General features: G+C 40.9%; 1 protein-coding gene across 3 annotated transcripts in view; it reads right to left on the bottom strand.

The window, feature by feature from the left end:
- Positions 1-6,723: 6,723 nt before the first annotated feature.
- The window catches only part of ASPG (asparaginase), a 44,967-nt gene continuing 37,767 nt past the window's right edge, over positions 6,724-13,923 (bottom strand). The window contains exons 14-16 of one of the 3 annotated variants that reach the window (XM_052693847.1): positions 9,242-9,341; positions 8,871-8,930; positions 6,724-7,159 (exon numbers count right to left, since the gene is read on the bottom strand). In XM_052693847.1, the coding sequence (XP_052549807.1) occupies positions 7,133-7,159; positions 8,871-8,930; positions 9,242-9,341 (187 nt within the window). In that variant the 3' untranslated portion in view covers positions 6,724-7,132. The other 2 variants (XM_052693848.1, XM_052693849.1) reach the window with 2 other exon arrangements.

The following is a 13,923-nucleotide window of genomic DNA, read 5'->3' as shown; positions in this document are numbered from 1 at the left end:
CAATTCATCCTCCCTGGGCACTCCAGAGGCCATGTATCAATTTGGTGTGTAATATTGCATGTCACCATTTTCCTTGCTCTGATTTAATGTGTTGTTCATTCCATTCAAGCACTTAAATCTGTAAATTATGCAGTACAAATTAATGTACTCTTTCCTTCTAGGGAGAATTTTTCAAGTCATGCTTTGTCTGTATGCAGTAGCACAACAGTTAGCAGTAAGTAAGTAATAGTAGACATCTTCCATTTCCTATTTCAAATTTTTGACTGTATTGTTAAACATGTCAGTTCTTCAAATAACCAGTCCAGAGTAAGGAAACACCACAACTTTGTGTACTTACAGGCTTTATCAGGGGTACAATTACCTGTACATCAGCAATTTTAAAACAAACAAAATTAAACCAACAAAAAAAAGGATGAATGACAGTCCTTGTGCTACAGAGATGGTTTGTGAGCTGTCAAGTGGATGAGCCCCAAGAGATGAGTCAACTTCTTCATTGAGAGATTGATACTGGGGAGAACTTCCAACTTTATCATAGATGCTCTAAAAAACATCAGGAAGAGCATGTTGCAAACAATGAGGGAGTACTTCTGTAGTCACACTGTGCTGTAACTTTCCATTGGAAACTTTGGATCCACAGCAGTACTTTCACCATGTACCCAAGCTATTAAGATGACACTTAAAAATGAATGTATAAGAAATGGAATCCATGGAGTCCTGTTTTGAAATCAACTCTGGATGCATAATCTCTGCAGCATTTTTACCAAAATTCAGAAAGTTTGGACTGGGCTTTCAAAAAATGCCAATCAACATTCACAGAATGGCAGCATGTGCTTCTGGTGCATTGGCCACTCTTCCAAGTTGTGTGATCTGCAGATAGCTTTTCAGACTTAACAGAATGATATGATCTGCTCCATAAAGCTATGAGATAGAAAATCATTACTCATGATTTGACCACTGAGATTTCTTAAAGTGTTTGCTGGTTCAGACCATTGAAGACGGAGAGTCAGCGTGGTATAAAATAGTATGGTAATTTTTAGCAACTTGTCATACTTCTGGTTTTATGTCCTTGAATGCAGAATTTTCCAAACAACAGTGGTAAATGGTGAAATAGCTGTGGGCAAAGAGCTCAGTCGAAGTGGTCAAGTAAATAATGTGCCTTATTTGACATCCCATTCCGTCAGTCAGCAAAGATGACAGGCAGTCATCTTGGCCTTGAAGCCCTGGATCTCTGCTGGATTCAGCAGATCTCTGCAGGATCCTTACCTTGAAGATGCTGAGGATATCGTTATCGCCCAGACTGACCCTTCCACAGGAATCAGATGTTCCACAGAAAGAATTTACTGCACCCAAACCCCACTTTTACTGGGCTCTGATCACAAAAATCCACAGCAGTATATATCTAGGAAAGAAGTTGAACACCCTAAAAGACACAGGTATAATTTTTTCATACGCCATTAGAGAATCTCCCCAGCATAGCAGCTTCTAATGCATGATGGGATTAATTTCTGTCTTGGTTCTAATTGTCCTTATCTCTCAGTAAAAGACTGCCATTATGATTCCTTCTTCTCTATCCTGACAGTCTTCTTTTTGCTATGCATGACCATTGCTTCTGAATTGCCAGGACTGACATTCCTCTTATGTGCTAATAATTAGTTAAATAATTCGAAATCAGGATGTAGAAATAGCCACCCTACAAGAACAAACATTATTGTAATTCCTTTTATTCCCTTTCTTATCACCCTTTACTGCATGGAGTCTCACCTAATCTCACTTGCAAAGTCTTAAAAGCAGGATCTGTGGCAGCTGAACAACACATACTGGAACCTAACAGGATCTGGGACGGCGGCACACGCATTGTACACTTACACATGTAATTAGTGGGACTAATTTGCACTCAGAAATGCTGCATATACAAGTTAGCAGGCAGCTCTGCCATTCTTCTGGGCAAGAAAGTTAGACCGGGCTCCTGTTTTGACACCTAGAAGGCACCAGGGTCTGTGGAATATGGTGTTTTGAGAGACCATTTGTTGTGGTGGTATTGATTAGGAGACTAATCTCTTGGCCTCTTCCCATCTTGCTGTGCCAGGTGCCACGCATCAGCTTGCTGCTGGAACTGGGCTGAGCTGCAGGACTCTGCGGGCTGGCACCTGCCCAGGGCTTGGCTGCCACTTCCCTCTGAGCGCAGCATCCCGGTTGCGAGGGAGGTGCTGCTGCCGAAGACACAGTGGGAGAGCACGAGATCTGCACCAGCTGAGCAAGTCTCAACCAGCTGGTGTTGGCAGGGTTGGGCGAGGGGAAAGGGACACTGCCTCTTCCTCACCATCTGGGCCAGCAATGAGTTGTGCTTCCCATTCGTTTTATTTGCTTCTCTTACGTCTGCAGCAGGTTTGATCAGATGTCAATGTAGATTTGGACACTGAGTACCAAAGTCTTTGACCACAGGATTTATATCAACTCTCCCAACTCGAGACAAATGAAGGAGAGCTGTTTAGTGCAGCTTACAGAAGACATTGCATTTTGCTGCTATGAATCAGGTACTTTTCTCAGCTGCACTTTTTGAGATGCAGGCTTTTGCCTCTTCCCATTCAGCTGATCACAGGTAAACAAATGTACATATAATGAAGTTTCTGCAGTAATTCTCAAGTAGACACTTTGCACAAATAATCAATCTAGTAGTAGCAGGTTTTAATCTGACTCATGGACTATCTAAGATGGCAACATCTGAGTCCAACAGATTCATTGGTGTGGTTTAGTAGGGTATTTTAAATATCTCCCAAGCTTTCTACATTAGTAGCTGTTCCAAAAGAGTCACTAAAATTAAAGCACAATTAAAGCTGCAGAAGAATCATGGAAAGTCAGTCTTAATGATTTTACTTCTAACACAGCCCGCCTGGAAGAGACACAGACGTGTCAGCAGTGCCTGTGATGACATACACCCCTCATATTTGATCGGTTCTTCATAATTTGTTTTCACTTACTACAAAATTATTTCAGGTTTATAGTGATCTAACAAATTACAATGATGGAAACTAAAAGCACTTCATTTCATACACTACTGTGTAGGCTCTATGCAGGGATCAGCATAAGTGCCTGGAGAAGGGGATCACACCTATAGCTGAATATGATTTTACCATAGGACCATTACTGCTTAGAACCAAGCAAAATTTGGTTTCTGTGCACAGGGGATACATTTCTCTCATTTGTCATTTCACTACTTGAACCCATCTTAAAAATAGAAAAAAATGCTGATATCACAGTCTTTTTTTGTAGAATCCCCATAGATTATACTGTTCAGATGACTGCAAAAGTCTGCTTTAAGGAAGTTAAAGGCTTTAGCTTCAGATAAGAGATTTCAATGTCACTCACTGCTGAGCACCAAAATCATCATATGAGACATCTGAGATGTGCTGTTGCACAGTAATTCAAAGTAAAGATGTGCAGAAGTGGAGTTTTTAGGAATTGAAGAAGAATGAGCAGATACTGAAGGCTTGTGAACAGCTGATATCCTTCAGCAAGTACTGATCAGACACAGCTAGTCAATCTGTCAGTGGGTCAGCCAAAACAACGTGCAGTGAGAGCAAGCACATGCTGATTTTGCAAATAATTAAGAATACCCTTCCACTGCTGAAGTTTTATAAGAGAATCTCCAAAAAGAAGCTTAATGTTTTCAGACATCATTAAAAAAGAAAGTGGTGGCATTCAGGAAAGCAAAGCTGTAACTCAAATCAGGAACTCAGACATATTAATTGTGCAAATCCCTGCTTTTTACAGTGTTAGAGAAGTGCTGACATAGCCCAAGCAGTCGCTATCCCTTGGCAGTATTTGCTGGATCATTAGGAAAAAGAAACAAAGTGGAAGCTGGGTGTTGTCTGCCAAGTGAAGAAAGCTTTAAAATTGATGCAATGTTTGACTTTTACATGAGGCATTCACAGCATCTCCTCCGTGGAAGAGGAGAGGCAGCAGAGGTTCACCACCAGCATTCGTTTCAAGAGCATCACTTCAAAGCCCCAGCACCAGAAACAAATCCAACATTTGAGCAGCAGATTACTGCTGTCATTTTCTCACAGAAATGAATACGTCATTTTTATGTTCTGTTAAGCATTAAAAACTGATACTGAAAAACATCATGAGCTCTTCTGTGCCAAAAGTCTGCAAAATGATCCAGCTTCCGCCATGCTATTCCACTGTGTACAAAATATCAAGCTGGGATCTACAAATGATCCTTGAATTAGATGTTTGATCTAGCAGATGGACACAGACATGAAAGAGTGTAAGGGCATCATGGCTGACTGGAGGTGAAGTTGTTAGAGAAGTTAGGAAAGGACCAGCAAGCTAGTCCTGGGCAATAGAATGGGCATGTTAGTGTTAGTATGGCATTGTACAGCTGCTGAACCCACAGAGCTTTACCAAGCAGACAACTGCTAGATAAGAAAGAAGAGCGCATTTGATCTTCCAGTGATGACCTGAAGGGGAAAAATTAGGATGTTTGAAAAGCTAAAGCTGCCCCAAGAATACTTAGCATATTTTAACTCATGCATGACACCTAGCTGCTTACAGTAACTGGAACAAATAGGTAGGAACAAATTGGTACAATTTTCATTCCTTAGTAATATTAAGATTTTGCTTTTAACCACTAAATATGTAAAGCTGAAGTGTTACTGTATACAAGTAGGTTCATCACAAGACTCAGAATTATCACGGAGACTGCAATTATGATTACTACGTCTACTACACAAAGCAAAGGGTGTAGCAGACAAACCAGACAAATGCAACATCTTGAAAGCGTTACTGAGTTCTGCCCCCAACAGAATCCAGAGCTGAAGTTTCTGAGTGGACTGGGTGATCACTGCAACTTCTGCGATCACGGTGCCCTATACAAAGTTTATCTTAAAACTTGATGACTGCTGCAGTTCTTGAGTGAAATTTTGACCAAGATTCAGTTCTCAGATGTTAAATGTGCATTCACACATTTCCCATGAGCGCTTTTTTAGATATCAGTCAATTTATAGGGCAGATTGTATCAAAAAAGTTGCAGGAATACCATCTTATGTGAGGTAATGCATTAATGGCATGTACAAAAGTAATGCATGTACTTTTGTAACGGTTTGTCAGAAATAACCTAATACCTCTTTATTCTTGCTGTAAACATGACCCAGCACACTTTTTAGCTTCACAAGCTTCTAACAATCTTATTGGATCACATTTCTAACCGTTACCCCTCGTGTCTTTACTGCTAGGCCAGCATACACAAACAAAATGGTTGTCTGTTTCCTTCTCTCTGTTTCAGTTTTAATGTTGAGACTTACTGCTTCAGTAATTTAGACCAGAAAAAAGAAAAAAAACAACAAAAAAACCCCGAGGTTTTCTACTTTAGGCAGATGTTAGAAATATAAGAACATCACAGTTTATGTTTTCTGTAATCAAACCAGTTCTTATTGAAAGGCATAAGGATGCTTCAGTATATGCTGCAGTCATCCATCCTGGGACAGAGATGTGCTGCTATAGATATGTCACTGCATCTGAGAATCTGTTTTTTATTATTTATTTAGGTTTTTTTTTTAATTTTTAATTTTTTTATTTTTATTTAGTTAGTTTTTTATTATTTATTTTAATCTCACGGAAGTAATTTGTAGAGAAGTTTATCAAGGGATTTCCTACTTCAGTGCACCTCCTTTTAGACAAGAGTTCAGATACTAGGTCTAAACTATGGGAAAAGGAGGCTCTGTACACTTTTCCTCCTAATTGCAGAAATTTGCACAAACATGGCTTTGTTACAGACATTCCATTTGTGTACTTACAGATAAGACACTGAATTTGAGGCATGATTTTTGAAGCTTATCTTAGATCTCATTTACTTAATTCAATACTAGTTTTATTGAATCTGAAGCATATTTATTGCTATATAGCATCAATTGTTTAATAACAAGGCAGCACAGTTGTAGCATTTGTGACCATACTGAAGGGGTGCACTACTTTTCATATTAAAATACTGTGCATTTTTATTTTCTCAGAGTGCACTCATGGTTGCCCTGTTTCAGGGGGATCTGATATGCAGCATACCTTGGGAATCTTTTAATGCCAGCCAGCTCAGCAAGTCATCCATGCAGCTCTTCTCCATGGTAAGAATAGCTGTGGGAAGATTGAACAGCATAAAGAGGGAAAAGAAACAACTATCTGCACTTCAAAGATTCCATTCAGATGAAATAGATATAAAATCCACATAGATTACTGCAGTAGCTGTAAGGTGAAATTAAAAGTTGCCATTGCCAATATATGCATTTGCCTGGAGTATTCTCTGTGTTTACATATTCTGGGATGGACATAGCTGGAAAGGGGTGTATCACCTTTTTTTTTCCCCTTTAGACTGAAGGTGTTGTGATTTTAAACTTAGGGTTTGTTAACACCAAGATCGCATTTCCAGTCCAAAGAATTCAGTGTCCAGCATGTAGCAATCTTGATTATATTCTGGTCAGGATGTGGCAGAGATGCAATTAGAAACAAAACAGCTAGTTCTCTCAGACAGTCCCACAAACATGCTTTATGGCATCTGCATCCTATTCATTTCAAGTGAGGCTTTACAGTGACACACTGGTGAAGATTAGTACACAACTGCAGGGAGATGCCCACGGCTGATTCAATTGTTTGCACTGACACTCACAGTTGCTGTAATTGCAGCTGAAGTGATACAAGCCATTGCAAAAATCAGACAAAGTGAAACCAACATTGTTCCACAGAGATTTTATTAGTTGAAACACAGAAATGTACAATCCACTGTTTTCTCTTGGAACGAGTTCACCACGGCACTTCCTTTTGCCATGCCTGCAATACTGTCTTCGGTGATTTAATGAAAGAAGACTCAAAAAATCTCCTTAAAAGCAGAACTTGTGCAGGAAGGACAATACATTCCAGCCTCACTTGTTCACAAAACTTTCCTTTTAAAAAAAAAGTGATTAAAACATAAAGCAGCATATTGTTTTTAGAAAATCGGTGAGAGCTGAACGTGTTCCTAAGTAAAGAACATTTCTAAGTCAGTTTTAGTTTTCCTGCATGCTCCGTGTGCAGCTTCTGTTGTTTCTTTCCTTTTTTCTCCTCATAATCACTGAACACCTCTAATACTTCAGAGCTGGTATTTCTAAGAGGAGTGACCATCTTCTACAGCCTATGGATGAAGAGAAAAATGGATGTTTAACAGTTGGCAGTATCCAAAACCTTCCTGGGAATAGATTACCATGCAGCCTGTCAAGCAAGTTCTCATGCATCACTGATGACTTCCTTGAGATCGCCTGCACTACTGATGGCTCAGACCAAAGGAGCTGAGATATCCAACTAAGAGCTGAAGATTTAACACATTAATTCCCTATTTGCAAACTAAAAGTGACCTTTGCAGACAAATTTCACTACAAATGGAAATAACTTTGCAACACCACACAGATTGTGAAGGCATTTTTAACATTTTCATTCTGGCACTGGAAAGCTTCCATTCAAAAGCTTGAGACTGTGACTGCATCTAATCCTACTTCAACAGCTTAAAAGAAATAAAACCTCCAAACTTACAGGAAAGAAAAAAAAAAAGCCTGATTCTGTCTCATGTTCTCATTTGGACCACAACCATTTTTTAAATGCAATTACCCACCTATATACATGAATTCACTCACATTGATCAAATGGGACACGGAAGAAGCAAGGTAGCCATGACTGCAACCAAACCTTTAACTAAATTTCATGTTCTTTTGATTAAATAAAGGACATCATCTCCTCCCAGTAATTAAATTGGTATTAGACTTGCCAATATATTGGAGAAGAGATATCTAAATCCACAACATACTGCATCAGAAAGGAGTTCAGAGAAATAAAAGGCAAGTTTTAAATGTCTCTGGTTACAGCACAGCACTGAGGATGGTCAAACGCCCAGACAAGTTCACTGCAGAGAGACTTGTCAGATCTGATGCTTTGAACATGGGACTCACACCCTTCTCACAAGCGTTCAGCCAGGAGAACACACCTCGTGCGTTAGCAGCACAAAAGAGATTCATGCCGGGAGTCAGAGACAGTCATGAAGCCATGTACGTAAATCAGAGAGGCCACGGCACTGCCCAGTCCTGTGCTCTGGGTGGGAGAGCCATGTGCAGAAAGGGAGCTTCCACACCCTGCTGTGTAGCTACCTTCTGCCTATTGAGAATCTGCCTATTTTTCTGCAGTGCTTGACTTTATTACCCCAAATCTTCCAGAGTTCAGGGAGTGTGTTGACAACACTCTCAAACACAGTTTGGTTTTTCACGGCCCTTTGTGGAGCCAGGAGTTGCACCTGATGAACCTCATGTGCCCCTTCCAACTCCAGATGTTCTGTATGCTAAGATGGGCTAGTGTAAGGTGCTCTGTGAAAAAGCCAGATGGAGAGCACATCTCTGCAAATGCCGCAGTACCAAGCAGTGTTTCCTGAGTGGGAGGCTGTGATCACAACGTGGCTGTGCTGGAGAAGGGCATGCTTCCACACTGTGGGCATAGCACCCTGCAAAACAGGCCTGGCAGGGTGACCAAGGGAAGGAACTTCCTCTCTAAAGCAGACGAGACAGAGGAACAATTTACTGTGTGTGGAAGGCCAGGAGAATGAGATACTGCTGCCCTCAACAGATTTATTGTAATAGCATTTAGGTACCCAACCAAATTCTGAGCCACACTGTAAAAAATCACTTATTGTTTCAGGCCAAAAGAAGAATAAGCATTAGTTCCATTCCATAGACCAAGGCAGGGATAGCAGCCGAGCCCAGCACTCAAATGAGAGATAAGGCTTAAATACAAAGTCCTCCTTCATATAAGCATATACTGACCCATGTATTTCAGAAACAAGGCCCCTGAAATATGAGTCTTACCTTCTTTTGTTGCTTCTGTCTGAGGAAGTCAAGAACCTCCTTATGCCCTGTAGCCTTTGCCTGTGAGTAGAAACATGAATAAATCCTGCCATCCTGTGCACCAGGACATGCAAATACTTTCTTGTGGGAAGTAAGAATATATTACCACAATATAATTAAAATCCAATTTAAATTTTAATTCCTCTGAGATAGATGAGAAAGTTCTGGCTCCAACAATCTATTACTTGAGGACAGCACCAGACTTGAGTTCACAACATACAGCAACCCAGTTTATAGCTCCAGAGCAGCATTTACTTTTCCCAAATTTGTATTACCTGACAGCACCCACAGCGTTAGAGCACTGCATGCAGTATGGCCATGTGCACACTTACTACTTGTAGGGCGTTCTTGCCATCATAACCAGTTTGCTCCAGGTCTGCACCAGCCAGGTACCAGGCGTACAGCCCATCCACATCACCTTTAGCTGCAAGGCTGGAAAAAAACAAGTATGTTGGTTCTTTCAGTGGATTTCACTGTGCTCCTGTGTGCTGCCCATGAGCTCCACAAGCAAATGCTGAACCAGAACAGGTTCAATATGGCTGCAGGACAGAGATGTAAGGAAAGGAATACTATTACAACAGCTTTGAATAGCTGAGCAAGCAACACAGCTTGATGAATCAGTTCCTTAAATTAATAAGGCTGTGCTATAAGTACTTACAACAGGCTGGTTTCACACAGTGGGTGTGACTATGACCAAGGGGGAAAAAAAAGTCATTCAGTTTCATATTTCACAACACGGTATTTATCTCATGAAGTGAGTTGGGGGGAGGGCAATGGCTGTATCAAGATGCAGCTGAATAAGTGAGGGAACAGATGTGTTCGTAATCAGTCTGCCCCGTTTGAAGCCACTGAGAAAAACCCTTCTTAAGTTTGCACACTACCAGAAGTTAAAACAGCACATTTATGTGTTATCCTTTGGAACAGCCAGCTATGATTTTTTTGAGTTCAGGTAATTTGTAAGATTTAAATAGGCAGCATAAAAAAAAAAAAAAAAGGAAAGGAAAGAGAAGAAGCCTGTTGAAGATACTTTATCTGCCATGCATAACAAGCAATAGTAAAGCTCAACATTAATCTTATAGAAATTAGTGAATTAACGTTTTCTGAGCAATGTATGCTAGAATGTTTCTTTGCACATCTTCTGGGGGTCGCACCTGCAGTTCCTAAGGTTCCTTTTTAACTTGTTTCTTCTAAAGGGCTCACAGCCTGCATGTGCACAGAGCATGCCTGTCCCTATCAACTCTGCAGGCTAAGCTGGGAGGGCTGCCTCCGCATTTCTAAGGATAAAAACACACCAGGCCACAGAACGGAGAGCAGCTCCTTGCTGCATGCTGGGACTGTCTGAGCACAGCTCCCTGATAACCATCAGATGAAGCTGTAGCTCATTATGAGGGGGAAACCCCCAGTACTATTAAGTTCAACATTCGCTGCCTGAAATGCTGCTTGCTGTAGAGGAACGGCAGTGATGGGCTCCGGAATGATGAATGCCTGGGCAGACCAATGGAGAGCAGGGTGTGCAGGAAGATGCAAGGGGCAGTCGGTCAGGTAAGCTTATGGAAGAAAGCCTAAAAGCAAGTCTGAAAATTTCAGTTCTCTGCTAGACCGAAATCACCTCTGATGTTGATTAAATCTCTTAAGTACCTGAAAAAATGTTTTCAGGGGAGTGGAAGCCTCTAATTGCAGCAGCCTGAGGAGAAAGGCAGAGAGAAGCTTTCATTCACAGCAGTCCCAGAAGTTGTGCAGGAAAAGACAGTGAAGAGGATCTCCATATTCCTCTTGCAACCCTGCCAGCCCCAGGGCAGGGCTGAGGCCCACAGCTGGGACTCAGGGAGACAGGGATGTGGCAGTGGGGTCTGACGTCAGGAAGAAAAGACCAGTAAGCCATTAATTACAATTGCTGTTACAAAAAGGGCCTCTCAGAAAACAGACGAAATAGAGGAAGCAAAGGCAGTCTAACAGGAAACTCAGTGGGAAGCCCTCAAGGAAACTGTAGAAAAAAGTAAACTTTAGTAAAGAAGTGTTAGCAAATCAGAGAAGTTGCTTAGCAGTCACTTCAGAACACAGTAATTACTGTTCACAAAGACTTGCTGTTGACACTGAGAGGTCCCAGAATGAAGGAATGAACAAACCAAAAGCTGAGCAAGTGGGCTGCACTCAAACACTTGGCCTCAGAATGTCACTGCAAAGTGGAAACCACTCTGGACAAAGTCAAGAACATTCAGAGCTATTACAAACACAGGGCAATTCAGCTTCATCACTGTAAGCAGCAAACTGCACTTAGAAACTAAATACCTAATTAGCACCTTTTCAGAAAGAGCAGTTTAACTCACAGTGCCACAGGTCGACAGCATGAAGTGGTCTCTTTCTGTGATATTAGTGCAATCCAAATACACAGAAGTATCTTCAATTTTGCAGCAGCCATTTACCGATCAAGTTAAAAACGTATTCTGAGGACTGTGACCAGAGAACAAAATACAACAGAGCTACAGAATTCAGATACAGCTCTGAACAGAAGATACTGGCCATTCATTAAGTTGATTATAATCAAGAACACCATGAAGCATTTTCTCTAACTTCAGATCTCCATAGCCAAGCCAAATGCATCTGCATTTCCTTCACACTGTAAGCGTACTTCATAGAGTCAAACATATATATATATATACATATATATATACACACAACGTGAGCAGCAGAAAAATCACAGAGATGCCGCGCATCAATGTCATATCATTTTTGGAAGAAATGATATGATTATGCACTATTTTGCAGTTTCAGCATTGCCAATGTAGTTATGATGATGACAGGAGAGCTAAAATACTACAAACAGCGATAATCCAATTATGCTGCCTCATTTTCTGCCTCCCCGTCACACCAGTATCAAGCAAACTGAGTTACAACTGTTGGGCAAATTACACCAAAAAGCTGCTTGGGTTTCAGAGGGCTGAGAAGGACAAGAGCCAGTGCGGTTCTAGACCTGGGAAGGAATGTGAGCAGCTAAATGACACTTCGGGTTCCCTCCTGCCACCTACAGTAACAGGATTTCATCTTTCCAAGGAACACAAAGCTCTGCTCTTCTGGTGATTTCCTATTTCAGTGCTTATATAAAACAATCAGGAAAGACCTTCTGTTTTCGGATGCATCATCAACATTTATTTATTTTTTAAAGAAAAAAAAAAATTGAAATACAAAGCATGGGTTGTCCCATCCTGAGCAGATCTGGGAGTGCTATTCCCATCCAGTATTTCCACATCTCTCATAGCTGCAGCAGACTTTTTGTAAGACAGGAGGCATTGTAAGCTTGGCCCCAGTTTGTACACAGACACATTTATTTCTTCTCTCTCAGAACTAGCCCTCAAAATTTATGTAAAACTAGGAGCATCTTATTTAGAATGTCACAGATTTTCTGTACTTCCATTGTATATAATTTTATGTAATCTCAAAAAAAAAAAAATGACATAGAAAAGTTTGGTTTGGTTTTATTGCTTCTACTTAATTTTGTGAGGTACAGCCTTGAACAGTGTCTCATTTCAATATAGACTTCTTTCCTATCTAAAACAAAACCAAAAAGCAACTGTTCATCAATTGTAGAGCATGACAAGCCTTCAGAGTATGGCTGCATGCCCCAGTATGTCTGATCATGGCCTGTTTCTGCAAAGATGCCAATGCTATTGCAGTACGAGAAGAGATTCTGCCATTTTTAATAGATAGGATGCTAACATTGAGATCTATTTTGCATTTCAAAACAAAGCTATGGACCAGATTCCCAGCATCAACAGAGTGATTCTAAGGAGCAGATTAACACCTCTCACTTCCTCAAAATAAAGTAAATGATGAAACCATGAAAGATTTAACAAGATCACTTTGGCTGCATCCTTGTGCATCTCCACTTCATACATGAGTTCTTACGTACACTGTCCAAGTCCCAGCTCTGGTGGGTACTCCTTTCCCTCTCAAACATCACCAGAGCCAACAGAGCACATTTATTTTTATCTCCTTCCCAAAATTATGAGTCTGAACATAAGGAAATTGAGGAGGCAGGACAGAAAATTCAGTGTTTGTGGCTTTACGGGAAAGTCAGTTTGTTTGATGATAGGTAAGTAGTAATGGCAAAAACGTGCTTCTAGTAACAGAGAACTGTATGGAGAAAAAAGATGAGCTGGTTAAGGGCAGTAACCCAGAGAGTATCAGATAGCAAGCAGCTTTGTTGTACTCAAATCCAAGAAGCAGACACAAAATCATAGAATGGCCTGGGTACAACAGGACCACAAAGATCATGTAGTTTTAAACCCCTGCTATGTGCAGGGCCACCAGACCAGGCTGCCCAGAGCCACATCCAGCCTGGTCTTGAATGCCTCCACGGATGGGGCATCTACAACTTCTCTGAGCAACCTGTTCCAATGAAATCCAATGACATACTGACATGGGGATAAATTCAGAATGGTACAAACTGCACCTTAAGGTACGTTATATAAGGATAGAAGAGACATAGGAAAATAGTTCAGATCATGTGAAGGGAAGATGTTACAAACAGCCTGTTCTATCAGCAGCTCAGCCATGTGAAAATGCTGTTTTTATATTTACCTTACCACCATTACTAAAATATCTCCAAACCTCAAAGCAAAATATTAGCTTTGAACAAGAAATCATGCCATACAGGTCCCTGAAATGCTGCGACACACAGTGTCAGAAGCATTTTCTGTTTACAGGCCCCTTGTTCTCTTTGTGGACACCCCACTCATGTCAGGCAGCTAAACAGGTTCTGCACGTGGTGCAGCACTAAGCAAGGGGCCAACTTATTTGCAGAGGAATTCTCTAAGCCACTCCTCTCGTCTTGATGGATGGATACAATGCAAAGGAAGGGCTCACTTCTGTGCTATCACCTGCAGTGCCCTGTGAAGCACATATCAGTGGTAAAACTCCTATTATCCAGTCTCCCCTGAGTAAATTACAACAACTCAAAACCTTCAGCTTGTATTTGTTCATTCTGGAATTATTTAAAGAACAGGGTTCGGTCCCT

Source organism: Tympanuchus pallidicinctus, unplaced genomic scaffold, assembly GCF_026119805.1.
Source record: "Tympanuchus pallidicinctus isolate F22 unplaced genomic scaffold, pur_lepc_1.0 scaffold3, whole genome shotgun sequence".
Classification (NCBI taxonomy): domain Eukaryota; kingdom Metazoa; phylum Chordata; class Aves; order Galliformes; family Phasianidae; genus Tympanuchus; species Tympanuchus pallidicinctus.
The sequence above is the reverse complement of the archived record's forward strand: the minus strand, read 5'-3'. Positions and strand labels throughout refer to the sequence as shown.